We start from the raw sequence: 25938 nt of genomic DNA, 5'->3' as shown, positions 1-25938 counted from the left end.
CACGTTGTTTAGAGACATGAAGTTTAGAGCTACGTCAGCGTCGGTTCGATTCATCTCGTCGAGCGTCCGCCAGTTCAGTCCCCACATGAATGAAGGGCTATGTACGCGGGTGATGGTGCTTCTGCGGCACATGTCAGTAGACTTCGATAATAGGTCCGCCTCCCTCAGGTTGGACTTACGTGGAACTGTATGTATTGGTGCGGTTAGCAGAGAGTTGGCTGACTTTGTAAGTGTATTCCGGGTGCATCTCAGGAGGTAAATCAGTGTAATTGCCAAAGAGGTATCCAAAACCTGGTTCGTTGGGAAGTGGTTTGAATGATAAGACGGCACTGGGTAGTGAAGACAAGTCGATTTGTTCCTCGTGGCCCTCCAAGGGTAACACATTGCACGTTGTGCGTCGGCGTACCCATAGGTTATCTCTTGCCTTCAAGTTCCATCCGAATGCTTCGCTGACATCCAACAGCCCGGAGTCCATGGATGTAGCGGGATTTTCACCACCCAGACAAAGAGAGGATTGCCATGGACAGGCGGCCGCCTCAACTTTCAGAGAAACTTTGGGTTGTATGTAGATGTTTCGACAAGTTGCAGATGCTGCAGAGGTATTTTGGTAGCAGCTCTGCGTGTATGTGTGTGTATATGGGATCATCCCAGTCGCAAATGCTGTCGATGCATTCGCATCGGCAGCGAGCTTGGGAACATCAACGAGCCGGCATAGGGGACTGTCGACAAGTACTTCGAGATTGGTGTTATCTACCACGTAGGAGGTGCTGATTCCGGCAGCTATTGCCGCAATGGCGTAACAGAGAACAATGATGGCCGGGATCCAGGAACGCAGGATTGCTAGAGAATGTCACTTAAGTTAGATCGATCATACGTACACGGAGGAACGCCGCGGCCACTAATGACGCAAATTCACGTACCTTTCTTGCTTTTGGTCCGCCAGCTCCACCATAACTTTAGGTAATCCGCCACCAATGCCGTGGGCGTAGGAAGGGTTCGCAAGAGAGCCTGCTGTTGCCAATAAAGTCCATCCGACGGGCCTCCGTGAGCGCGGAGCTGGTGGTATAGAAAGATGACAAGATTGAAGAACTGCGCTGTACCTATGGAAGTACATATTGCGAGGAGGGCAACCACTGCGTTGGCTGCTGAAGAGTCAATCGTCAGGGTGTGGCCCATGACCGGTCCTTGGCTCCAGTTCACCCATAGGCCTCGCTTGACGAATTCGGACTCTACCTCAGACATTCTTGTGGAGAGGTGGCACCACGACCAGAGGTATCAAAGAAGGGATCGACGACAACCGCTGAGCATGGTGAGGATGCCGGTATCTTTAACTACTAGATGTAGGTGCTAGAGGTTCAACGTTTAGCCCCAAGGCATGATCCTGGTACTTTTCGTCTACGCCATTCAGCACGGAGACATCCGTTGATCGTTAGTGTCCGCACACGTTATCAATCCTTCATGGCTTAGGGTATCTGTATTCTCCTAGCGAGGACAAGGCTAACATAATTCTGGGCCATGGATTCAGGAGCGACCACAACAGGCAATATGATATCAGCAGAACGAACTGTCGGGTTCCAGAGAGAGGGTGCGGTCCACCTGCAGCCCGATGCACACGTGCTGTGCTGGGACCGTGATACCGACATAGAGAACACAGGTGTTCATTGGAAAATTTCAGAAGCTGACCAGGGTGTCGAAATCGGATGATCAGAAGGAGAAATAGCTTCGTGCATCGGCAAGCTAACGTTCATTCGTCGGATAAAGCCCGAACAACCAGGGGCACTTGCACAGCAGCTGAAGCGAGTGGGGACGCGGGAACACAGTAAGAATCTCACTGCTCGGAAAAATCTTTGTACGTCCTGGTATCAGTCTGCTTCAAGCAGTAAAGCTTGCACTTGGAAATCTTTTGGTTCGCTGTCCGGGACTTTGAGAACCAACGCGTAAGCTACCTGTGGTACTGTGTAAGTTGATCAGGGGCGATATGCGGCTGAGAGCCAAGGTAGAGGAAACCGCCTCGTGAGCTGGGGCAGGGCGTATTTCCAACGCAGATTGGGGGCGGGAGGAGCCGGATCCGCTCGGTTGATGGTACTTGTCGTGATCGAGGAGGTGTGCAAGGCTCGAACGGCGCTTAAGCTGACGCTAGTGTCCAAATGTAGCTAGTCAGTCGTCAAGCGTGATTAATTAGAAATCGCTAGCACATGCAGCAACTAACAATTGTCGGATCTTCGAAGCTCATCAAACTGCAATCATGCCGAAGATTGCATCTGGCCCCAGGGCCTGGAAGACTTGGATTCACTGATCCGCCACCTAGAGGCCCGTGTGGGTTTGTATACCATAGTACTTTGGGCAGGTAAGAGCTGTCGAAGCGGAAACCGCTGTGCGAATTACTGCTTTGATCCTACCTTCGGCCCCTTTACGAGACCGACTGGCCCCCTTCCAAGAGATCAATCGATCCTTCGCCGAGAAGATGTAACATATGTTCGTATGTCTGACCATTACACAACCAAGCGAGCGGTTACGCCCCACATCCGTGACGCGCACACGAGCGACCCATTGGGGGCCAGTGGGACTGCGAAAACGCACGTAACTATCAGATGCCATGGAAATATCGCGGCGAGATTATCATTCAATTTTACTGCAGCTCAGAAACGGGCATGTCTAGCTCACGTACCCGTGAGGACCACCATCTTGCCCACCGCTGAACCGGCTTCCATCCTCTCATGAGCTTCTTTCAACCCTTCAAATTGGAAAACCTTGTCGATCGGCACAACGGCTCTTCCCGCTTCTACAGCATCGAGAAACTCCTGAATCACGTGCTCTGGAAGCTGGTCCACTCCGCTGGCGTAACCGGAAAGCCTTACGCCGTGAGGAAGGTATCCACTAAGACAGCGTATTAGATTGGTTTCTACCTTTGGTAGAATACCAAGAGACTTACATCGGGTAAAACTCCTTGACGGTCCACTGATTGGATAGCATTCCGACGAAACAAGTGACGCCTTTGACCTTGCAGGCTTTCAACGTATCCGGTAACGCATCCGTTCCAATGAGCTCTATCGCACAGTCGACACCCTCAGGAGCAATCGCCCGGACCTGTGCAGAAACATTTCCATCATCCATCAGGACGTGGTCAACTCCGACTTTTTGAAGTGCGTCTTTCTTCCGCTCATTCCTAGTTGTAGAATAAACCGTCATCAGTAGTTGTTTGGCCAAGACAGCAGTCGCCATTCCAATAGACGAAGTGCCACCTCGAATGAGTATCGACTGGCCTTTCTTAGCATCCATGCCGATCTCAAGAGCCCCCCAAGTGGTATGCAGCATCTCGGGTACGCCTCCTAAGATACCCCAGTCTAACGAAGAACGGAATGCGACAACGTGCTCCGACCGTACGCACGTATATTCTGTTCACCCGAATGTTAGGCATGCTCTCGTAAGCCTATCTGCAGGGCGTATCATCACCTGCATAACCTCCATCAAACTGTCTGCCCATGCCGCCCATCGTCGCGCACACCTGTTGGCCTTTCTTGAACTCTCCGCCTGGGGCTGAAACTACTATTCCGGTGGCTTCGATACCGAGCACTCGGGGGAATGTGACACCTTCCGCGAGACCTTTTATCATCAGCTTTGACAGCTCAGTCCGTTTTCTGAGGTATCGCATTACCTATCAGCGTGTGATGTTCGCTTCGGTTCAGCCCGAAAGCTTTCACTTGGATCAACACCCAGCCTTGTTGTACGTCCGGTATAGGTATCTCTTTGATATAGAAGGAAGAAGGGTCCCCCGGCCCGTCAAGCATCCAAGCGCGCATTGTCATGATCGAGGAGGCTAATCTGAGACGCTTCTCCAGAAGGATTTTCAGACTAGAATAGGAGTTCAATCTAGACTTGGCTTGGCTTTGTAGAAGCTCTTCCGTGCGGAGCTCCTTGATTGCAAACTGTTGACCAAGAATATTGGTAAGGCTGGCGCAGGTGGGGGCGGGTGATTCCGCCCTCGATACGCGTGCGGAGTAGTTTGTCAGCCGGCGCGCCTCAAGGTCAGCTGTACCCACAATACCTTATTGAGCCTACCGGGAAATGTCCGATAGAATCTAATTGGATCGATAGGACGAAATATCGGGGTTTGTGTCACATGACAGCGACGGCGTTGATGCAGTGGCCGCTTGCGACGCAGCTACACTCGAATCGGTCATTGTTAATTCTTTTGCCGTCGAGGCCTTCAAGCTTCGCATCATCTTGCCTTTCACAACCGGGGAATCGACCACTTGTGCGATGACGTCTTCGTAGAACCGCGGATACGCTAACGATACCACATGCGAAGCACGTCCCAGTGTTCGATTCTACACATGCCCTATAGCTGCTACTGATTATTGCTCAAGATTATCCACGCCTTCAAAGTCCAAGAGGTCGAACATGCTCTGATCGCCACAATCAAGGCCTTCAAGCGCAAAAGATGAGCCTGCTCCACACATCACGCTGCTTCCACCCGACAGATCGTCCAAGCCTTCAGCCACGTTATGGAAATCGTCCCCAAAATCCCAACCCAATCCACCGGATACTAATGTCTCCAGGGATTGTGTACCTTGCTCCGCTAAATTTGTGGAGTCTACAGTCTCGCACGAGTGCTGGACTCCGGGGTGTAAAGCGTCGGCTTTGGCGACTAGCTCATGGATGACCTCAGCTGCGACGTCCTTTGAACAGGTGCGCAAAATAGAGATTGCGGTATCGATAGAGCGGCGAACGGAAGGGGAAACGGGATTGTGAGGATATGCCAGGATATAGCCGACGAGGGACAGTGCTGCAGACCACTGCCATTGCCACACTTCGAGCATGCCGTCTAGGTAATTCGACTTAGTGCACGTTTGTTCCAGGATGCTAGTTATAGCGGCTGCATGCTTGGCGCAGGAGAGAGCATGTGTCTGTGTATTCGGCATTGCTGGGCGTTGTGATGTCGAGAAGGCGATGAATGGGCGGAACAAGTTCATCGCCATAGTGTGATAGTGGAGTTCCAGAAGTATGCTTTGTCGTCTTAAAGGAATGTATATTTCACTATCGCTGAAGTCCAGCTTTATATCGTCGACTGAGAATGCTTTACCGGGGATCGTTTGAAGTGCGCTTGGAACATGTTTCGCCCAAGTCCGCAGGTAGATGATGTTAGAAGCGAGAAACTTTGCGCATTCTTCTAGTACGGCGAGGTCTTCGTAGATCGTTTCCTTGCCGCTTGAATCAAGCTCTTCTGCGCATCGGCGATAAAACGTAATGTAGACGGCCCGACCTGCCAAAAGCAACTTGATCAGGTGGATATTGTACGACAACGCACTCTTTGCACTGTCGGGAATGGGAGCTTTCTCAGACGGTAGGCAGCAGGTGACCTGTTTGCAATTAACAGCAATAGGACGTCCGAGGTCCATGGCGAATTTCATCTCCAGCGCGTACGTAGTCCACCATAGTCGCTTCCTGAACTCGCGGTGCTCAAGAGATAGGGTCTCCGGAGTTTCGAGGTGAAGACCTAAGATGATGCCAACCCGGATGCCACTCGCCATGACGCTGTGTGCAGTGTTGTGAAGCCCTGCATTCGAGAGCCACATTACACTCAGCAGGTGACACTGAAAGGTCGCGATAGAAGGCTCTTCAAGATCGTCGACGAGAAGCCGTTGACTCCTGCGATGCCACCATAGACCAGCCACTTCCGGGTTTTGTAAGCCATGGTGTTTTAAATTTGTCGAAGATATTTGAGCACTGCGTTGCATGCACAAAGCGAGTATGACGTCCACAAGAGCCGAAGGAAGTCGTAGAGCTCGAAAAGATTGCCAAAGTGAATCAAAGCGTCTTTCAAATTCGTCTCGACTGACGATGAGAGCGACGTTATCAAAATCAGTCCAGAATCCAGACAGATAAGTCTCCTCTGCAAATCTGGACAAGTCAAACCCATCCTTGGATGCTGTCAGATGGCTACCATCGTGACTGCTGTGGAGCGCATCGCCATCGGGACCGGCGTGATATGGTTTGTAGACAGTGTCAAGGCGCGCATGGTTGAGCTTTTCTCTTAAGACAGCGTTCATATAGACTGTCATCTGATTGATGTAGTAAAAAGAAGAAGACGTCCCGTACGTTTGCTGGTGGGTTTGAGGCTTTCGTATTGATACCACATCCCAGTTGTAGTACTTCTTGTTAACACCTAGCTCCGCAAGTGGATCCAGATACGTAGGTACTGCCGGTGCTCGATCATGCTTTAGAGATCGTCTTCCGGGCGATTGGCTCTTTATCGTCTCGACTTCGACATTTTCTTTTCTTGTCTCGTCCGGCTGCAACTTCCGCAGCTTTTCTTCGAGCTCTTTCACATAATCATTTAGACGATCTATTTCTCTGTGTCGCGCGGAGAGTCAGCCATGGTTCATTCTGACAGCGGTTTTGACCAACCTGATCGCCCCTGAAAAGGTGCGCACTTCCTTCTGTCCACGTCCAGATGTGCACTTTCGCCCCTTTGCTCTACAATTCCGACATGGAATAGCAGTATCGCATTTTATTCGATATTCGCGACACCACATACATGCTTTGGATACTTGTTGCCTTCTCGGGTGAGATTTTGGGGCCGTTGTGCACGGCGCATTGTTTTGCGTAACCGCGAATGTAGAATTGTGGATCATGCTGCGGAAGGCTCATGGACAATGGGATTATGGGAGGTTGTGATGAGGTTTTTTTAAAACTGATCGCAATGAATTTCTTGTGGCGGGAGAGATGCTATGGCCGGGTGGGGGCGGCTCGGTATGACAGCGTTGTTGTAACACTTGCGAAGGTAAAAAGACGAGCTGCGAGACTCGATATATATCTGTGGTATTCAACACGCGGAAGGCACTGTGATATGTACCGATACAGATGACATAGTTACAACATGCCGCAGAAACGGTAGCCCGGAGATAAGCCTGATGTGCTAAGTCCTCCACCGCCTGAGTAGTCTCACGCCTTGAACTGACTCATATGTCGGCCTAACGCGCATCCCTAGTAACGAGTAAATACTTTGCGAACTTTGCGACCGCCGCTTTTTTACACGAACTGGCTGATCGCGAAGACAAACGCGCTGAACATCCCCCACCCAAGCCTTTCAAGACCCACTATATTCGCCCCACCTGTGTAGGAAGATGGAACCCCAGTAGTGACTGATGACCCATTCCCGCTCCCACTTCCACCCGGTGGGAACGTTGCAGTCGCGTTTGCACTCGCATTACTCGACGGTAGATCAGTAGTTTCCGTATACTTACCAGCCTGGAAAATTCTTGCCGCACGAACAGCAAGCGCATATGTGACCCCCATCGGATGCGCACTTGGTTGGTACGGGAAAACACTTCCATCAACCACCCTGACGTTGTTCGTCCCGTAGACCTTCAACTCCGTATCCACAACACCGCCAGCTTCCCTCTCTAGCATTGGGTTGCCGCCCGTCAAATGCTGTGACGAACCGGTTTGCTGGAAGATGGCTTCGTACCACTCCGCGAAGGGCAGGTTGTAATCTGGTACCGTGGAGGTAACTATCAAGCTCATAGGTGCTGAGGTAGCAAGTAGCTCCGTGTAGTACTGAGCTGCTTTTGCGAGGAACCACATATCCCACTGCACGACAGTTCCGTTAATAGTCGCATTGACCACGTTGTAGTTCGGATTGATGGCTGGAGGATGCAGTGGATCACTAGAGTTGATGTGCACTGTGCCTTGCGAAAGCGGCACAAGGCAGTAAGGCGTAACGTTTGCCGTCTTATACTGCCACGCAAACTCTATGAGTGGCTGGTTGGTGTACCAAAGTTCTTTGAACACTGCCAGCTGTGCATCTCCTAATCCGGGAATTGTGGTTGTGCTGTTCAACCATGTCGATGCTGCGTAGTAATCTGCAGGAGAGAGAATCTTGGATGCTGGCTCGAGGTCGATGAAGTTCTGAATAAATTCGTTACCGGTCAAGTTCACAGATCTATTGATCTTGAACTGTATGGGCCAGTAGTTGGTCATTGGAGGATCGCGTAGACTGGTGCCGACATTCGTGAGGTTGACCACGGGCGTGACATTGACGGCTTGTAGGATTTCTGGATCACCAATGCCACTCAGCTCGAGAATTTGAGGCGATTGAATAGCCCCTGCGCTAATAACAATTTCGCGACCAGCAACTTGAGTCGTTTGATTCGTAGATCCGTCTGCAGGAACGTATTTTAGTCCAGACGCGGTCACGTTGGCTCCTGTAGATGCCCACGTTATCCCGGTAACCTGGCAATTTGTTCTGACCTCCATGTTCGGTCGATACTCCACGGCTGTGTATGCGGACCCCGCGTAGGAGCGCGTGTAGTTGAATGGATAGATTGCGAAAGGAAGGAAGTTGGGTCCGTTGGCATCCCCGTTGTTCCCATCATGCGTGGGCGTGAAGCCTTGCGATTCCAGTGTTGGCGACACGTACTGGGAGTACAAGGTGTACACACTGCGCTGGAAAGTCGATTCAATGGGACCGGCGCCTCCATGCAGGGAAGCATCGTATGGGAGAACATCTGCAAGATCCGTAGACGGAGCATACATAGTTTCAGACTCTCGAAAAGCTGTTGACATGGACTCCCAGTTCCAGCCGGTCAGATTGAGGACACTCTCCCATATGTCCAATTGGACACGCGAGTCTTCGTTATGTATCCTATAGCGTCTTAACGTGCTTCCGATGCAAGTACTTGTCTAGAAACTCTTACATCCAGTTCATGGCGCTCGTTCCACCAATAGTCTTGCCTCGCGGCACGTACTGGGATCCTCCGGTACCGTTGTCGTATAGTCCTGGTTGCAGTGTTGATTCAAAACCCCAGTCATACTGTGTGTGCTGTATTGTCCCTGTACCGCCACTCGAATCAATGCTACTTTGCCAGACATTACCGAGCACTTACCTCGCCGTTCTGGATCCGTCACATTTGCTTCTTTCCTGGAGTCGGAACCTGCCTCTAGTACCAAGACCTTGACATTGGGGTCCTCGGATAAGATGTTCGCTAGCAGCAGCCCAGCAGTACCCGCACCTGCAATCACATAGTCGTACTCGTTGGTGAAATTCCGAGATGCGACGCAAAATACCAAAAGCAATATCACGTATATTTTGGACAGCATTGTGGCCAAAATAGAATGAACGAGACTGGGCATGAGAAGCAATCGAATGTGTGCTTTATTATGAGGACCAGCCCGCGTGTACAACAGTCTGCCGCATATTCAATGACGATACAGTAACGCGTCGAGAGATCACCTCCGACTGGACGTTTTCAACTGCATTAGGTCTTTACATCAGAAGCTTACCTGTTACGAGCTAGCAATGTGGGAATAAAGAGGAGCCGCGCAGCGCGGAGGTTATGACGGTAATGACGACATATCGGAACGATCACCCGAACGTGCACGACAGTCGCGAAAACGACGTACACTGCACTCCGTGGAAGGCAAGGGCATACCAAGGGCTCAGAAAACATGTATAGACAAGGAAATGACTTATTGACCATAGATATGACGTGACAGTGGTAAACGTACTAGCTGGCAAAATTTTATAGCACCAAAGTCCTGAGTCGAATGTCGGACTACAATGGCGACAGAGAAACTCTTTCATTTTAAATCTCTCCTAGGCTCCTAAGAGCTTGGGCTGTTGGTTCGCACAGGTATTTGGGAATCCCACCTGATCGTTTTGCAGACGTAATCGTAGGCAGTATGCACGCCATCTATTTACGCCCTCAGAATGCGAACATAGACCATCGAGCGGAGTCTTTTTAGCCGTAGTACGCAACGAAATTAATCTTGTATGCTGTCGTATTTGTGATCCTTGTGGAAACTACGCGGATATCTTCAATTGCCTATAAACGTGACCGCCTCAGGCAGTTTGTGAATGTTTGGCTCGTTTTTATATGGTGGCATTTCGTCCGGATGTTTGAGGGCCGCCGACTTGCTTTGCGCTTCAAATCGGGTAGCATGACCGCATCATGCAAGAGAAGCATCTGAGTTGGGGCCTCGCCATTTTCGACAGTCTATAGGCTGGGATTACGACAGAGCTGGCAAATTACGCTTCCCAGTCAAAGTACATTGGTGCTTCATATCTGCTCTCCAAAGATGACATCGTAATTGATGCCAACGTACGCTGTAACTCTACATCGAGGTGATTAGTGCATCCAATTACTGAGGTCTCTCATGCAATCAATTTTATCGTATATGGCAATAGCTGTAAGCAGCAAGAATATGGTGAATCTCTTTGAGTTGAGCAATCTCACAATCGTTTTGCGAGATTTGAGGAGCGCCGTCGAGCAAATCGTTTGATTCTCATAAGGGTTTGGCCTTGCGAAGAGTGAGTGGCTATCTATTTAAGTGTTTGCATCTCACCTTGGGCATGCATATATCTCGAGCGGACCCCGGGTGTACACGGCTCGAATCTATTCAATTTGGGTCAGCACTTACTGTTAGTCTTACTGATGCTCTTCTATATTATTATGGCTTGGATTGGTTCTATGTGTAATGCTCAGCCTCTCTCGGCCACAGGCATAGCTTTAGTCTGTCCACAAGATCTCTAGTGGCAGCGGGACACTTATTCACTTCGGCTGCACTACTTGCCCCTTCTGACGCCCCTAACCTGGAAAAACTCTCATTTCGCTTAGCCCATGTTTCCACAATAGGAAGTCTAACAGTGCGGGTACGGTGAAAGTCAGATCACGTGGTGTCCTTGCGCTTGAGTCGCTCTCCCCTACCCTATAAAGAGCCATTGGACCGCACCTCAAACACCGCATAACACTCAACACCCTCTCATACCTTGCCGACGTCCACCATGACGGGACTGAAAGATCTCTCGACCGAATTGCTGCTTTTCATCGCCAGCTACCTGCCGAGCGGTGCCCTTCACTCACTGGCGCTCACATCTAAGGAACTGAGCACCGCTGCTTATGATGAGCTTTACAAGAAGCTACATCTCCCAACCCCGGACGGCAACGCCTCCGACTGGTCACATCGTATCTTCTTTCTGGTGCGCACTTTGTCAATGCGGCCGCATCTAGCTGAGCGCATCGTGGAGCTCGATGTTAGTGTATGCTCGCGAAATGACGATTTGCACTCAGGCGGCCCAATCGCCGCTGGTAGCTCCGCCATCGGTCGCATTCTTGACGTCGTGCCGGTAGGTTCACAGCTGGCTAACGAAAGGTGGGTGCGGGAAGTGTACAGCGCCAGTAGTGAAGCCTGGCTTGGACTTCTCCTATATATGCTACCAAATTTGGAGGACCTTACCGCTCGCTTCTTCGACAGACATGACGAGTACCCTCCCATGGCCGAAAACGCAAGCTTTCGTGCACTGTTCGAAGATCCTGAAATCGATCTCAACACAGTCCCCGGCCTGCGCAAGGTGAAGAACCTGGAGCTGCACTGCAAGGCTTCAACCTGGAAGTTATGCTGCTTGCCGAACCTGAAGCGCATGCGGCTTGGTCCAAACGTCGACCTCTCTCTGCATTATGAGATTTGCGAGCCTTCGTCTCAGGTAGAAGAGATATATACGGAACAGGCGTCAGGTATTCTATTGCCACCAGCCCAGCCCATGTTTCTCCATGAGCGACACCTCAGGTCAACATCTTTCTCTACACTTCGACGATTGAGTATCAGCCTAGACAACGGTTGGGGCCATATTGACGCAGAGAACATCGGCTCCTTCGCAAATCTGCTGCCGAAGATTGAACCAATGGTACACACACTCGAGGAACTTCGTGTGACGGTACTTCAAGGTACCTATCCGGTGTTCCTGAACCTCGTCGATCCCGTGCCTGTAGACTCTCTTAATCGATTCTACAAGCTGAAGGTACTGGAGGTACCACAAGCGCTGATCCTTCCTCGAGGTTTTGATCACTTGGCCAGTCGTAGCGACTTCTCTATGACCGACTACAGTTATCTTCCTACGACACTGGAAGCACTGCAGATCTCATAGCCGACTGTGAAGATTCATAGTTGGTTGAAGGAACTCGTGGCACACCGCTACCGCCTGACTCGCCTCCAACACATCGAGTTGATGATTGCCTCCGAGCATGATACCTACGTTACGGGGTACAATGCTGAAGACGCTGAAGTTTGGAACGTGATCGCATCTTACGATATCAAAACCCGTGTCATCGGTTGCAACACCATCAAATCTGGCCAGTGTGCATTGCCATCCACCGAGAATGAACGACTTCTCTTCGAGATTGCCCTGCGAGACCGACGCATACAGGAGCTCGAGGAACAGTTGGCGGACCGAGAGAATTAACTTCATACCTGGGATGTTGGTGGAAGACGGACTCACCGAACGAAATGGCTTCATATTGGCGCCTGCGAGACATGGTCGATGTGTACAAACAGCATGAGGGGAGACGATGCATAATGTATCGGTTGCGGAAACCAAGTTCTACTTACCAGGATCAATGATAAGGGCCTCTATTGGCAGCCTTATGCCCCGCAAGTTACAGATCATGATGCGTACTCAGGTAGATAATTGATCCTCTTCACCATTGTGCCTCCAACCTGCCCTGGTTCAATCAGTGCATTTCGCCACACTCTCAAGATTATCTCCAACGAAGGTTCTTCCCCGCAGGCATGTTCAAAGCCTCCTGCGGGCAACACAATGAGGCCCCCAATATAACGTGTAGAACTAATCCTGATCTTGCCTGACGGGTCAACCCCACACGGACTCAACTTGGCAAGCAACGTTGCGTACCCACACTTATGACGGATCCACCATATTCCTCCACTACATGATACATCTCCTGCGTTAGTTCGTTTCCCGGTGAGCTCGTGTACAGTGCGTTGCGCGCGCGCTCGTCTTCAAGTCGATAGGGGGGCTTCGTCAGTGTCAAGATAAATCTGTGTAGAACATGGGATGATGCATGTAGATGGCTAAATTGTTCTCCGCTTCGGGTCGTTGAATCGAGCTGTTTCAGGTAAGATAAATAGCCAAGTGACGGGCTTCTTTCATTTGTATAGCTTCTCAGATTCATTTCAGTATTGTGTCATAGAGAGGCGTGAGGCATGGTAATTAGAGTGAACGGCGTCGCTCTTGAGGTGTGCCATCTAAAGTTCATTACTCTTTCGTATGAGATTGACGATTCCTAACCACAGCGCTAAAGCATGACAACTATGGGTCTTAACAACCATACACACGATTATAGGGACAATAGATAGATCAGAGCCTAGCAACATCATCTTTTGCAAACTTCGGATCTTAGTCGTCTAAGGATGGCTTGACGTCTCAACAAATAGCCCAGCTCACAAGCAATGTGTGATGGCTTATTGTATGCTAGCGAGCTGATTGTTTCGTTGTCTGACTTTGCTTAAGTGTTTGGGTGCCAGCTCGGTGCTTACGCCTTATTCTCAGCATGTATAAAGCTTGAGCCTAATTTTGAAGGTTCCATGCATGCATGTCTGAGAGCTGCCCAGTCCCCAACAGGAGTTTCTGGTATCTTTCAGGCATTCCCACTGGAAGTTTATAGCGAGACTTGACTCGATACCTTACAGAATACAGTTGTCATGGAACTCGAAGCATACCTTCATACGCAGAACGATCTTGAGAATGTTCTGGTGGCTATTTTACTGTGCTCCTTGGGACGCTAGATGGCCTCGAAGAGATATATAAATCATGGAGAATACAGACGCATACCGATAATAGGTGTGAGTCTTGCCTCTAACGGATACCAGAATAACAAATGCTGACTATATCTCCAGATTGAAATCAGTGTCAGGACGAGTCCAAAAAGAGGATAGCTCACCTTCGTGGCCTTGCGCCAGGTATGGTGAAGGTCAGGCCCCTTGAGGGCGAACGTCGAGGTCACGTGCGGTGTTTAGCGCCTGGGCGCCGCTCCCCGGTGCACCATAAAGAGCCCCTCGACAGCGACTGAACAGCTCACTCAACCTTTTCAATCGCTCGACTCGACCACCATGTGCGCATTCGAGCACCTCCCGAACGAGCTGCTCTGCCAGGTCGCGGACTTCCTTCCAACCGGCGCTCTTCATGCGCTCGCCCTCACCTCGCGAAGGCTCGCGACGGTATCTTACCCCTTCTTATATAAGACTATCCGCCTACCGATGCCGTTGGAGAGGCCAAAACAAGGGGACAACCACATCCTCTTGTTCGCGCGCACACTCACAACGCGACCAGACCTCGCTGATGGTATCACGGCGCTGGACATCAGCATTAACGTCGCCTACATCTATATGGCATTAGAAGACTCCATTCACATGGGCCCCATGCGGGCACTGAGTGCCAGCATCGTGGAGAATATTCCCGACTCTCTGCCCTTGGGTTCACAGCGCAACAACAAGGCATGGCTACAACAATTATGTGATGCCGACAATGTGGCCTGGCTTGGTCTGCTGCTTTACATGCTGCCGAGCTTGGAAACACTGTATGCTTGCTTCTTGAACCGTGCTGTAGATCTTCCATATCATCACTTGAACGTCGGAGCCCTGGAAAACGTTTTCATGGCTCCCAAAATGGACTTCAGCTTAGTGCCCGGCTTGTGTGGGTTGAAGGAGTTGGGCTTGCAATGCGTAGAAGCCAGTGGAGAGTGGTGTTACCTGCCAAAGCTGGAACGAATGTGGCTCGACCAAAGGGTCAAGTTCATGGAGCATCATCAGTCTCACCCTTCCTTGAGCGTAAATGAGATCTCCATGGCACTTTCGACAGATGTGCTCTTAACACAGGCAACTCGGCGGACCATCCGGACCATAGCTTTTAGTGGATTAGGGAGGCCGTCGCCCTTTGCAGGACTTCGGCGCTTGAACATCGACCTCGACAACTACGATAGGTACCTACGTTGGCTCGACACCGAGAAGCCTATCGACATAATCACCAAGGAGGCCTCAGGTGCCGCTAGCATGCTTTCGGCGCGGCTCAAACCCATCGCACATACGCTCGAAGAATTCTATCTGACAGTAGCCCATGGAACTGACACACGATTCTTGGATCATGTCAAACCATTCCCAGTTGGTACGCTGAAAAGGTTCCGCAAGCTCAAGGTCCTATGGCTTCCTCAAGCCCTAATATTTCCACGCAATCTTATCGACACGCAGAGTCCGGAGCTTATTCAGCACAACGAGCCACGCACCATCGACAGTACCGTCCTTCCCGCAACGCTCCAGTCATTGCGCCTACTATACCCGACCGCGGAGGTTCACAGCTGGCAAAAGTGGATCTTACCGAAGCGTGTCCTCCTGCCCGAGCTGAAGTGTATCGAGACCATGATCACATCCAAGCATGGCGCAACTCTTCTAGCTTACCGCAAGGCTGCCGACACCTGGAACACAACGACAACCACTGGAATCAGCGAGCGGGCGGTGGAATACAACTCCGCCAAATCTGGAGATGGTGACTTCCAGACGCCCAATGAAGCGCAACTCCTCTTTGAGATCGCTCTACGAGATAAGCTCATCGAAGAGCTTCATCAGAAACTGGCGGAAAAAGAGGCCTGAAGTGCTAGGTCCTAAGGGAACGGAGAGAAGCGGAATGATGAAACTCTTCCTTCACGTCTCTACTGTATCGACAAAAAGGATGGCGACGGGAACTTGTCAGCGCAATGAATGATACAAGGGTATAGACTCTCAATATCGAAAACGGGTATACAGTGAGCTTTACGAAGGGTGCGATTACGGAACTTGAAATGCATGTTTTACTTTACATAATCCGTGATGGCACTTGCCACAATCTGCACCTGTGACTATCAATCGTATCTATGGCAAGCCTATCTTATTCCCTCACTCCTCTCCCACATGCACATTGAACACCACAACTCTTTCTCTAAGACCCCATACACACACTAAGCACCAAGTCCACCTCACTCCCACACACCATCTCTTCCCCATGCGCCTGCCCAGCCCCAGCTCCCATCGGCGGCGTCCCACTGCTCCACACAACGCCTACACAGCCCGGATCAGTCGGCTTCACACTAACCATCCGTCCGACGAAGGGATGCGACGCGCCATCAGCCAAGCTCCAGAAGACCAACTCCGCTTGATCGAGGCTCGGCCGGGCCATAAACCTGATGCCACTCGGCGCCGTCGCATCAGACGTGTTAATGCTGAACGATGGATCACTACCAACGAAAAGCATGGCGCCGTCGACCTCGAATCGTTCCTTGTATGACGCATCCTTTTCAATCTCGAAGGCTTCGCTACCGATGGACTCGCGGCCATCGCGGAGGTCTTTCATCGCAGATGTCAGATTCTAGAGCGGGCAGGACAAGGCAAACGCACAGATATTCTCGGAACAGCCATTGTAGACAATCATGCGGCCGAGGGCATTGGCTTTAGCGACAGCGACGAGCAGGGCGATGAGCATGTTCATTTCAAGTAGCAGAAGTTAGTTCGTAGTTCAACAGATGATATGACCGAGGATGCGACAGAGCGGGCTTCCACTCTATTCTTATACGCTCGTGTACTCTGCGCGCGGTTCCACCATTTAGCATGCTACGTCCCATTGAGCACAGCAGCTGGTATGCTGCGCAACGACACTCATGTACCTACCTGCCCGTGTAGATCCCAACGGTAAGAACAGACATTCAGTGAAGAAGTCTTACCCGTCGCGAACCTTGTCGTACGTTGTGAAGCTTTGAGCTTGATACAGCGTGTGATGGCGTCCATTTCTGCACGCCTTTGCAACCTGTGAAACTCGCGGTTTCAAGTTCTCGACGTGCAACGACACCCATCCTGTACAACTCCACGCCTGCTGCTGTGCTCCGTAAAAACAAGCAGGCAAAACACACCCATACCCTCCGTTCGAGCACGCTAATCGTCACAAGCTGAGATGAGACACTTCCACACTTAAGTTTGAGCAAGATTTAGAATTAGATATTACCTACCCCCCCAAAATCGTACAAGTATATATATCCCATCAAGTCAAATCATCAAGCATCTACAAGAACGCGCTAGTCTGTCGCGCTGCCAGCGAAAGGTCGACCCCGCGCAGCCAAATTGGTATCTCTTTTGTGCCCAACCCAGCTACTAAACAAACGTCCACCCTGCATAATCGAAAAAAGGAAAGAAAAGAGAACCCGAAGGTAGTCGGGACCGGGTGGGTAATACGCGCTCGATCAAGATAAAGAAACGTGTGTGATGTACATCAATCGTGTTGTTCAGTTTCGGGTCGATAGCAACCCAGAAGTATGACGCTGGCTCTCACGAACGAGTCAACGCTTTGCCCTGACATCCTCGAAGACATCTTGCGTCTACGGCGGTGCCTGTCATGGCGGGGTTCCGCACGCTGCGACGCAATATGCGGCTTTAGAGCTCTATGAACGGTGTCAGCATGACGCTACACACGCTCAATCGTTGAGGCCCAAGACCCGCCTCAATCCTTGAAACTTCTTCTTTTTGCCTGTCCTCCCGAAGGAAACCTCTTTGCCAGTCTTCGGATCAAGCTCGGTATGTGTTTGCGACAGCTGAGAAGGGTTTCGTTTGACGAGAGTGGGTCGGCCAGAAGATAGTCTTCGTTTGACAGGGCCATCGGCGCTCTGGGGTCGTTCGTCCTGTGCAAAGGCAGGAGTGGGAGACGGCAGTGGCCACGAGTCGGAGGTCGAACGCTCGAGTGGTGTGCGACGACCCGACTTTGGAGGGGGGTTCATTGGCGCGTTGCCAGCGTCAACGTCGTCGAGCTCACCGATCGGGGTAAGCGGTCGGTTGAGATCACGATTCTGCTGCGCTGGAGGCATGGGAATCCCGAAGTCCGCAGGCTGAGTACTGCTGTTCGCGTCGGCAAGGTAAGAGTTCTTCTTCTTGCCAAAGCCGAACAAGCCTCGCTTTGGCTTCTTCTGTCCAGCATCTAAAGGCGGGACTGCCCCCGGCTGGCGTAGAGACCCTGCCGCAAGACTTGCACCCTGCGCATTGGTCGATCCATTGGTGGTCGCACTCTTGCCCTTACCATTGCCATTCGTGACTGGTGCTGGTGTGGGTTCGTTGTCGCTCGCCTCGTCTTCGAGATCCGTAGAATCGCCGTCTTCCTCGCCGGAACGTTTCGGAATTCCTCGGACTGGTGTAAGACCGGTAGGAAGCTCGAAATCTTCTGAGTCTGAGTCTGAATCTGCAAATCTGCTCTGGAATCTTCGTGGTCGGTCCTCTTCTTCGTCACTGGAGTCGTTGATTCGGCTCTTGAAAGGCTTTGCTGCCTTTGTTGCCTTTGCTGGGGCTTTTGCAGGAGCTGATTTGGCGAACATCGACTTCTTGGCCTTTGGCGGAGGAGCCTGTACAGGTGGAGGCGGCATGGGTGGTGCGGCATCGAAGGTACTGCTACGTCTGAAACGGCCTGCAGGAGATAAAGATCTTATGCTAAAGCGAGAGGACTTCACCTTCTCAGGTGATTCCGGTGTCGGAGAAGAAGGTCGCATAGACTTCCTGAGCGTTGATGGCGGAGGTGACGTTGCAGTGCGAGGGGGCGAAATCGATCGTACAGGAGGCGCGGCCCGCATCGTTGGTGTGGGACCCGAGCGCATGGATGCACGCATGGTATATTGGCCGCCGTTGTTGTTACTCCGTGATGCACGATTCCGCTGGCGCTCACGCTGGAAGCTGCTGACCGAGGCATCAGAGTCGCTATCGTAAGTCGGCGCCGGGGGGACGAAAGCTTTGGGTTTAGCAGGGACACCTGAAGCGCTTTGTGGTCGAGGTCTGGCTGCTGCACCAGCTGCCGCCGCCGGAAGATGTCTCTTCTGCAGGGCACCTCTGGGTGGCTTAGTATCCAGTGGCGGCATGCTCTGTCGCTGCGTAGCTGGTGCGGATGAGCCTCTGCCGGCAAATCCACCGCTAGCTCCACGCATGGTCATTCGCATTTGGGGTTCAGGGCCATTTGAAACTGGTGCGCGGTCACGCATCGTCTTCTTCAAAGGAACCTCAGCTGGGGGCGAAGTAGGCGTAGCCTTTTTCAAAGCGGATTTGCGAGGTTGTGCTGCCGTCTTCGCAGGTTGTGTGGGAGGCGCTTTAACTTGAGCGACGGTAGGCTCGACCTTGACTCTACGCTCTTTCGATTTCGCAGGTATTGGTACAGACACTTCCTGCAGAGTAGGCTTGGGCTCGGCTCTTGTCTGCGTGGCAGGTGCCGCTGTCCGGGGAGCGCTCTTCGGCTCTTCTACTGCAGCGAGATTATTGATGAGTAGCCCGGATTGAGGCTGCGGTTTTCGCGAGTCATTCATTTCGCTCCAAGACTGCTGAGAAGTCTCCCAATCATTGTTAGGCTGCGCCTTCCGTTGGTCCTGAATAACCCTTTCTTGAATGTCGTCTGGATTGGTGGGAGCCCACCTTGAACTCTCAAGTCCCGTCTTATATGTGTTAGGGGAGGAGTTGTTTGATGCGAACCGAGAGGTTGGTGCTACGATAGGACTTTCCATGATTGCATCAATGGAGGCAAAGCCCTCGCCCTCTTCGAGATCTTCGTAAGCGTCACTGTAGACGCTGCTGTTATCGTCGGAAGAATCGTCGTCGACCGGACGCTCAGGTATCTGGATTGTAATGGATGGCTGGCTAGGGGCCGAATAAGTTGGCTCAGGCGCCTTGACTTCGACTTCAGGCTCCGAGGCATCATCGTCGTCCCATCCACCCGGTACGAATGGACGTGGTGCTTTCGGTGCAGGCTGAGGTGCCACGACCGGCTGAGTAATATATGACGGTTGGGTCGCAGGTTCCTGGGGAATGGGAGGACTGGCCGGTTGCACCGCAATAATTGGTACTTCGAGCGGCGCTGCACGCGTCTCGACAGGATTAGTTAAGGTTTTCGGTTCTGGTTCCGGTGTTGATTGCACTCCTTCTGGTTTGAGTGTCTTGTGAGGTTCAACGATGGGCACGTCAGCTTCGCTTTCACTTGATTCTGAGTAGTAGCCGCTGCCCTCCACGGACGTTACCTCCGGCGGAAGAGGATCATTTCCAGATGAGTGTTCCGCTGACTTCGCAGCAAAGTCCTGGGCAAGGATGCCGCCGATTTTGTGGTCGCTCGAAAGCTCTGACTCTCCCATCAGCGTAGCAGAATTCGACAGCGACGAAGACACGGTTTCCGTGACCTTTTCTGGGTCGTCCCTTGAGCGGCGATTCTTGTCCCGAATACTACCAAATGATGGAAGCACTGGAGTGGGCTTCAGAATGTCGTCGAGATCCTCTTCTGAATCCAGATCATCCGCAACCGGCAGATGTGACACGTCAGAATCGCCGTATGGTGGAATATCGACCACTGTGGGTTCCTCATCGAAGCTGATGCGAACCTTCTTCTTTTTCTTTCCACCGTCTTCCGAAGCGGCGTCGGACGCCAGGCTTGGTGCTCCTCGGTTGACCATACGACCGTTATTGGCGAGCGGCGAATGGCTTCGACCAGATACTGATGGCGAGGCTTTCAGGGCGGACTTTGCGGGAGACACTGAACGGCCTGGCGGTTGGTGCTTGATGCCATTTGATAGGTCCGCAGCAACTGCTGCGAAATGCGCACTGCGCGGAGGGCTCAACGAATGCGTCCTCGCAGACCGTTCGCTTCCCTGCGTACTCGGAGGGCCAGATGGGGCCGGTGGTGCAAGGTGTGGATAAGAGCTGCCTTGGTTTGGGGCGAATTTGGGTGATACAGTATCTTCAGGTTCTTCAATCGGCTCAGGAGAGGGAGACTCCAACTTTCGACTGGTGTTTGCGCCTGCGGGGAATCGGTCTTCTACTTCAGTGAAATCTTGCGCTGTGAACGTAGCAGGTTCATCTTGAGGAAATGCAACACCATGCTGTCTAGGACTTGCAGCAGGAGCAGGATCCTCAGCATACTCCGTGTAAGACGCTGGCTGTGGAGCCTCAGGTGTTGGGGAGGCGCTAGCGTACCGCGGAGCTATGTCCCTGATCTGGGGAGCTTGTCTGGCCGGCTGACTGAATTGTGGTGCCTCGTAGTGGGTCTGATGTACTGCTCGCTGAGGCTCATACGGCGGTGCAGGATCTTCTGCGTCACTCATCGCCCGGTGCAGGTTCATTGCATCCTGCTTATGGATGAACTTCCTACTTGACGGGTCATATACGGCGAATGGCGAATTGGGATCCACGATACGCACCGGGCGGTCTTTGGCCGCGGTGTACGTCGGCTGCGATTGTACGGCTCCTCCGCTCGGTTTGGCTCGCATGCTACCCGTGGCCAGTCGTGCGCCTTCCACGCCAGTCGACATGTGTGCTGCTCTGGTCGAGACGGGCCGAACCGCGGCATTCTGAACGTTCTGGGCGGCTTGCTGAGTGGCATACGCAGAGGTGCCATCCGACGTCTTCGGTCGCGATTTTTCACCTCTAAAAGATTGTTCTGTGTTTACAACCGGACCGCCGAACCAGCCGCTTTGTCCGGCGCGTGCCGAGGCCACTGGTTTTGGTGTGGGCGATGATGCCACTGGAGGAGAAATGGGACGGGAGAAATTGATAGAGGACCTCTGTGCTCCATCTTGCTCATCCTCTACCACTCTGGAGAGGGCCGGCGCTCGCGGTTGCCCCCGACCGCGATTTCCGGCGTTGGATGTTCCCCGATCCAAGCTCAACCCTCGACCTCCACCTCTTCCGACGGGTGACCCTCCACGTGCCGGCGGCTCAAGGCTCGCATTTCGTCGGTGTACGACGCTGACTTGGGGGACGTCCTTCGGTACAGCCGGAACCGGAGGCGCATTGGGATCGACTGGGCTGCTCCTGCTCGGGGATGGAGCACGAAACGAGCGCTCAGTCATGGAACCAGAGCTTGAATGTCGGCGCAAGCCCGGACGTTGCTGGCTGCCGCTGCCTTGAGAGGATACTGAGCCTTTCCGTACCATCCGCTTCGTCACCGTCTCGCCGACGGGGGTCGGAGTCGTGGTGTGAGTGCGAAGGGCAGCCGCCGCCGCGGCATTGGACAAAGCGCCATTGGATTCACGGTCGCGGAGGAAGGCCTTGGTGGCAGCAAGGGAGGCGGACGCGCTCGCGGGTTTATTCGAGGCCTGCATTGAGAGAAGATTAGCGGTCTGCGCACGAAGGCGGCAACTGAGCGCGCGTGGGAATGTGCGCTTGGGTGAGGGGGAAGGCACGTACGGGGCTCGACGACGCCCGTCGTCTACTGCGCAGCATGGTGGTGCGTTATTGAAGAAAGCGCGACTGCATCCCCTTTGCAAGTGATATTGCGGTCGGCGATGTGGATTTGCGCAAAAGGGAAGCTACGCCAGTGATGTCATGTAAGGAGTCATGGGAAACGCCGGCAGGAGCTAGTGAGGGCGACCGGAACAAGGACGACGCGATTCGTCGAGAAACTAATGAATGGTAACAATGAGCACAAGCGCACAGGCACGAGGAAACGGAGAGAGGAAAAGCAGCGGGCCTGAAGACGCGACGGGGCCGCAGTCAGCATCGCTGCGAGGATCAGTCCGCAAGGATTCACGGCCAGACCTCATCGGAGGCTTGGCGCTGGCATCGTCATTGCAGATCGCGAGCCGGGCCGGCCTCGATGCGTTTCCTTTCTGCCTTTCTCCACAGTATCGCATCTATCTGTCGTGAAACAGGGCGCTTCGATCTTGCAACCCTGGCGTAAGGCGCGTGCATGTCTGCGGGCAGTGCTCGTGGCAGCTGCTGTGTCTGACAGGTGTGAAGGGGGCCACGTCTGCATGTCCCAAACAGGGACGCCTCGTGCAAAACACCTTGAAGCACTCCAGGAGGCGCTCGGGAACTAAACGCGTAGCAAACTCTTGACTCGATAACCAAGATCAAGCACCGCGGCATGTCAGCAGCATCTTGCCTGACTCAATGGCTCAAGCTTCCGAGTGTTGCCTCGCCGCCGCCTCCTCTCCCCGCGCCTCCGTGTTGAAGTCTCGACGGGCGCCATACATAAGACCGTTGCAGTCAACCAATGGGCCTTTTCTACGAACGCCTGATTCGCCGTAGCGGGCTCATGGTGGCGGATGAGGTCGGAGAAGCAGCCCCGCTTTCCCCAGGTGCCGTCTTCTCTCATCCAGAACAGTGTGAACCAACCAGCCAAGAGCAACACTAAACCTTACCGAACTTGATCATGCCGCAAGCAGCACAAACACAGGGACTCCCGCCTCTACCTCTCCCACATGGCGTCGTTGAAAACTATGTTCATTGTCCTTCCAATGGTCTCACCTTCCATCTTCTCGAGGCCGGATATGCACCGGAAAAGGAAAGACCCCTCGTGATACTCGTTCATGGATATCCAGAACTTGCCTTCTCATGGAGAAAGATAATGCCGGCTCTCGCAGACGCTGGATACTATGTCGTGGCCTTCGACCAGCCAGGATATGGCAGGACGACCGGGTGGGACGACTCGTCCTTTCCCAAAACAAATATGTCTGAGTTTACCGTCACCAATCTAGTACGAGATGTAGTCGTACTCGTACACGCTCTAGGATACCGCGAGGTGAAATGCATTGTCGGCCACGACTTCGGCGCCGTTACCTCTTCCATGTGTGCGTGGATGCGGCCGGACCTCTTCGAAAGCGTGGTCATGATGTCTCACCCATTCAAGCAGCACCCCGGCCTACCTTTCAATCTCGTCCACGGTGACGGTACCGAGCCTTCGCCGCAGGTGGATATGCAGACCGAGCTGGCGAAGCTGCCTGAGCCGCGAAAACACTACAAGTGGTACAATTCCACGTCGACCGCTGCAATGCACTGGTATTCTCCGAACCAGGGCCTCGAGACCTTCCTGCGCGGCTACTGGCATGTCAAGAGCGCAGACTGGGCAGGAAATGATCCACAGCCTCTCCAAGCTTGGAGTGCACAAGAACTAGCCAAGATGCCTTTCTACTACATCATGCCCTTCAACAAGTCCATGCCTGAGACCATCGAGTTGATGATGAAAGACGAAGACGCAGACAAAACCAAGAGCTGGCTGTCAGAAGAAGCGCTGCAAGTGTACGTCCAGGAGTGGAGGCGTACGGGTTTCCAAGGTGGACTCAACTGGTATCGGACAATGACAGACCCTGAGAAGAAGAAGGATATGGATCTGTTCGCGGGTAAGAAAATCGAATGTCCTTCAATTTTCATATCAGGCGCGAAGGACTGGGGTAATTACCAAGAACCAGGGGCGCTCGAGAGCTTACCAAAGGCCTGCTCGCAATTCAAGGGCGTCAAGATGATCGAGGGTGCGGGTCACTGGCCACAGCAGGAACAGCCCGAGAGGGTCGCGAAGGAGATTTTGCGATTTCTGCAGGACCTATAAGATATTTATATACTCTTCATTGAACGTTCCTGAAAGCCCTTTTTCCTTTGCTCTGATGTCTCACACTAACGTGGGTCTTATCATAACGAAACGCACTCCACTGATGAAACACCACCCAATATGAACGACTTTCCAGATTAAGACGACCACCTAACGCTATGTATTTTCAAAAGGGAGGCTCATGTTACTCTCGCCTGTATTTCGTGAATCGTCTTTAGGCAAGTGCTTTTCAATCACGGATACATATCCGATCACGTGCCCACGCGTACCTTCCGGCGCTTCTGTCACTTCGACGCGCCTTCGCACCTTCACTTTGATTCGTGTCCAGATGAATTCGAGTCTGATCCTCACACACGGTGCAGGAAAACAATCAAATAGTGCACGTTACGCCCAATGATCATCAACACTAACCGCACCTCCTGCACTCTACCTTCCTCTTGCGATTGGGTTTACAGCTACATTTTTGCTACTCGAAACATGTTTCCTTGGCTATGCTGTACTTTCACACTTAAACGCCATCCGCTCGTCTCGCGGCGCCCCCATGTCGCCCAAGGTCGAAATACCACAAAAGCGCAAGAGATATCCTCCAGGATAGCAAACACTGGGCTTAGCAGCGCGCCAGAGGCATGATCCTCGGCCAAGTCGTTCGAAATCCAGGATATGGACTGGGTAGAGTTCGATACACAATCTGGCGCTGGATTCATGACAAGGGATGGCGTGCCAATCTATCAGCAGATCCGCAAAGATGTGCCGGTGAAGGGCGATAAGAAGCTGCTTCAGGCACAGAAAAAGCGCAAATCCGAGTCTCAACAAGGGAGAAGATAATCGCGGGCACTACAGACGTAGATGAGGCCGCCGAGAATGCCGGCGGTCTTTCCAACATAAACCGACTGCTATTCCAGTATGACGACGAGATTTTCGAACATGATGGCATGACGGACGAAGAAGACGCCGATGGACCAGCTGAGGGCACCGATCCGGCAACTATTGGCAGTTACGCTGGAAAGCTGCTGAAGTTGCGACCCGATTCCGCCAGCATTTGCAACACCATGAGAGATCGACGGGACTACATGCCTAGCCACATCGACAGAATCAGACGTTTCGTCCAGCGGAACCACCAGCACAGCGGCACCATGACCATGGATGACGGTAAAGAGCGGAAGAACTGCACAGGGTACGTGAATTGGACAAGCATCGACAACGCTCTTGGATGCTTAGAATTCCGTGGTCTACCAGCCTTGGATCCGAAGTGTCGAATTTGGCAGCCTCCACCTCTGCACTGGTTCCGCCGGTTGGATAGACGCAATTTACTTCGGTACGATACGCCGTCACGCACGAGGTCATGGTGCCTAGCAAACTAGATGTCTCTACCGCATGTTTTTTCTTAACCGGAACGGATCAGACCCAGTACTTCTCGGACACACAGCTGTAAGGCAGTATGGGCCTGCCTGGGATTGTCTGCACGTCTCACCCAAACACGAGAGGCAGGCAGGCATGCTGAGGACAGTGGGCTACGAAGACCTGCCCGAAGTGCACAAGCCCACGCTGGAAAAGCGCGCCTTGTGATCAACTCGCACAGCGAGATCCAGAGCCTACTCCCAAGCGCAGTAGAAAGTCTGACCAGCGGATGGTGGATAAGGGTTTCCCGCAGGGTTTCGAAACTGCGCTCGCCATAACGCATAAGAGAAACTTACCAGACTACTAGAGATCTTCGGTGGAAACAAAGCACTGTTGGACCAGCTGCAACAAACTGCTTTTTCAATTTCGGGGGCGGCAGTTGAAGGCGACAC

General features: G+C 52.5%; 8 protein-coding genes across 8 annotated transcripts; 4 read left to right on the top strand and 4 right to left on the bottom strand.

Annotated features, from left to right (window-relative positions):
• Positions 1-2660: 2660 nt before the first annotated feature.
• On the bottom strand, positions 2661-3315 carry N0V89_003532 (uncharacterized protein; the record flags this gene model as incomplete). Its single annotated transcript, XM_056212333.1, has 2 exons — positions 2661-2853; positions 2933-3315. The coding sequence occupies 2 exons, from the start codon at positions 3313-3315 to the stop codon at positions 2661-2663; spliced, it is 576 nt and encodes a 191-aa protein (XP_056072641.1).
• Positions 3316-4355: 1040 nt separating this feature from the next.
• Positions 4356-6598, bottom strand: N0V89_003531 (uncharacterized protein; the record flags this gene model as incomplete). The annotated part of the gene is made up of 2 exons (XM_056212332.1): positions 4356-6346; positions 6592-6598. The coding sequence occupies 2 exons, from the start codon at positions 6596-6598 to the stop codon at positions 4356-4358; spliced, it is 1998 nt and encodes a 665-aa protein (XP_056072640.1).
• A 434-nt stretch (positions 6599-7032) lies between these two features.
• On the bottom strand, positions 7033-9102 carry N0V89_003530 (uncharacterized protein; the record flags this gene model as incomplete). Its single annotated transcript, XM_056212331.1, has 3 exons — positions 7033-8647; positions 8700-8781; positions 8889-9102. The coding sequence occupies 3 exons, from the start codon at positions 9100-9102 to the stop codon at positions 7033-7035; spliced, it is 1911 nt and encodes a 636-aa protein (XP_056072639.1).
• Positions 9103-10786: 1684 nt separating this feature from the next.
• On the top strand, positions 10787-11926 carry N0V89_003529 (uncharacterized protein; the record flags this gene model as incomplete). The annotated part of the gene is made up of 1 exon (XM_056212330.1): positions 10787-11926. The coding sequence occupies one exon, from the start codon at positions 10787-10789 to the stop codon at positions 11924-11926; it is 1140 nt and encodes a 379-aa protein (XP_056072638.1).
• A 1979-nt stretch (positions 11927-13905) lies between these two features.
• N0V89_003528 (uncharacterized protein) lies at positions 13906-15438 on the top strand (the record flags this gene model as incomplete). Its single annotated transcript, XM_056212329.1, has 1 exon — positions 13906-15438. One exon carries the CDS (start codon positions 13906-13908, stop codon positions 15436-15438), a length of 1533 nt encoding a protein of 510 aa, XP_056072637.1.
• A 1847-nt stretch (positions 15439-17285) lies between these two features.
• N0V89_003527 (uncharacterized protein) lies at positions 17286-21923 on the bottom strand (the record flags this gene model as incomplete). Its single annotated transcript, XM_056212328.1, has 1 exon — positions 17286-21923. The coding sequence occupies one exon, from the start codon at positions 21921-21923 to the stop codon at positions 17286-17288; it is 4638 nt and encodes a 1545-aa protein (XP_056072636.1).
• Positions 21924-23170: 1247 nt separating this feature from the next.
• Positions 23171-24148, top strand: N0V89_003526 (uncharacterized protein; the record flags this gene model as incomplete). The annotated part of the gene is made up of 1 exon (XM_056212327.1): positions 23171-24148. One exon carries the CDS (start codon positions 23171-23173, stop codon positions 24146-24148), a length of 978 nt encoding a protein of 325 aa, XP_056072635.1.
• A 660-nt stretch (positions 24149-24808) lies between these two features.
• On the top strand, positions 24809-25714 carry N0V89_003525 (uncharacterized protein; the record flags this gene model as incomplete). Its single annotated transcript, XM_056212326.1, has 3 exons — positions 24809-24901; positions 24970-25322; positions 25582-25714. The coding sequence occupies 3 exons, from the start codon at positions 24809-24811 to the stop codon at positions 25712-25714; spliced, it is 579 nt and encodes a 192-aa protein (XP_056072634.1).
• Positions 25715-25938: the final 224 nt, after the last annotated feature.

This window comes from Didymosphaeria variabile (genome assembly GCF_027946475.1).
Source record: "Didymosphaeria variabile strain IMI 356815 chromosome Unknown scaffold_3, whole genome shotgun sequence".
NCBI classification, from domain to species: Eukaryota; Fungi; Ascomycota; class Dothideomycetes; order Pleosporales; family Didymosphaeriaceae; genus Didymosphaeria; species Didymosphaeria variabile.
Note: the sequence above shows the minus strand (reverse complement) of the source record. Positions and strands in the feature narration are given on the sequence as shown.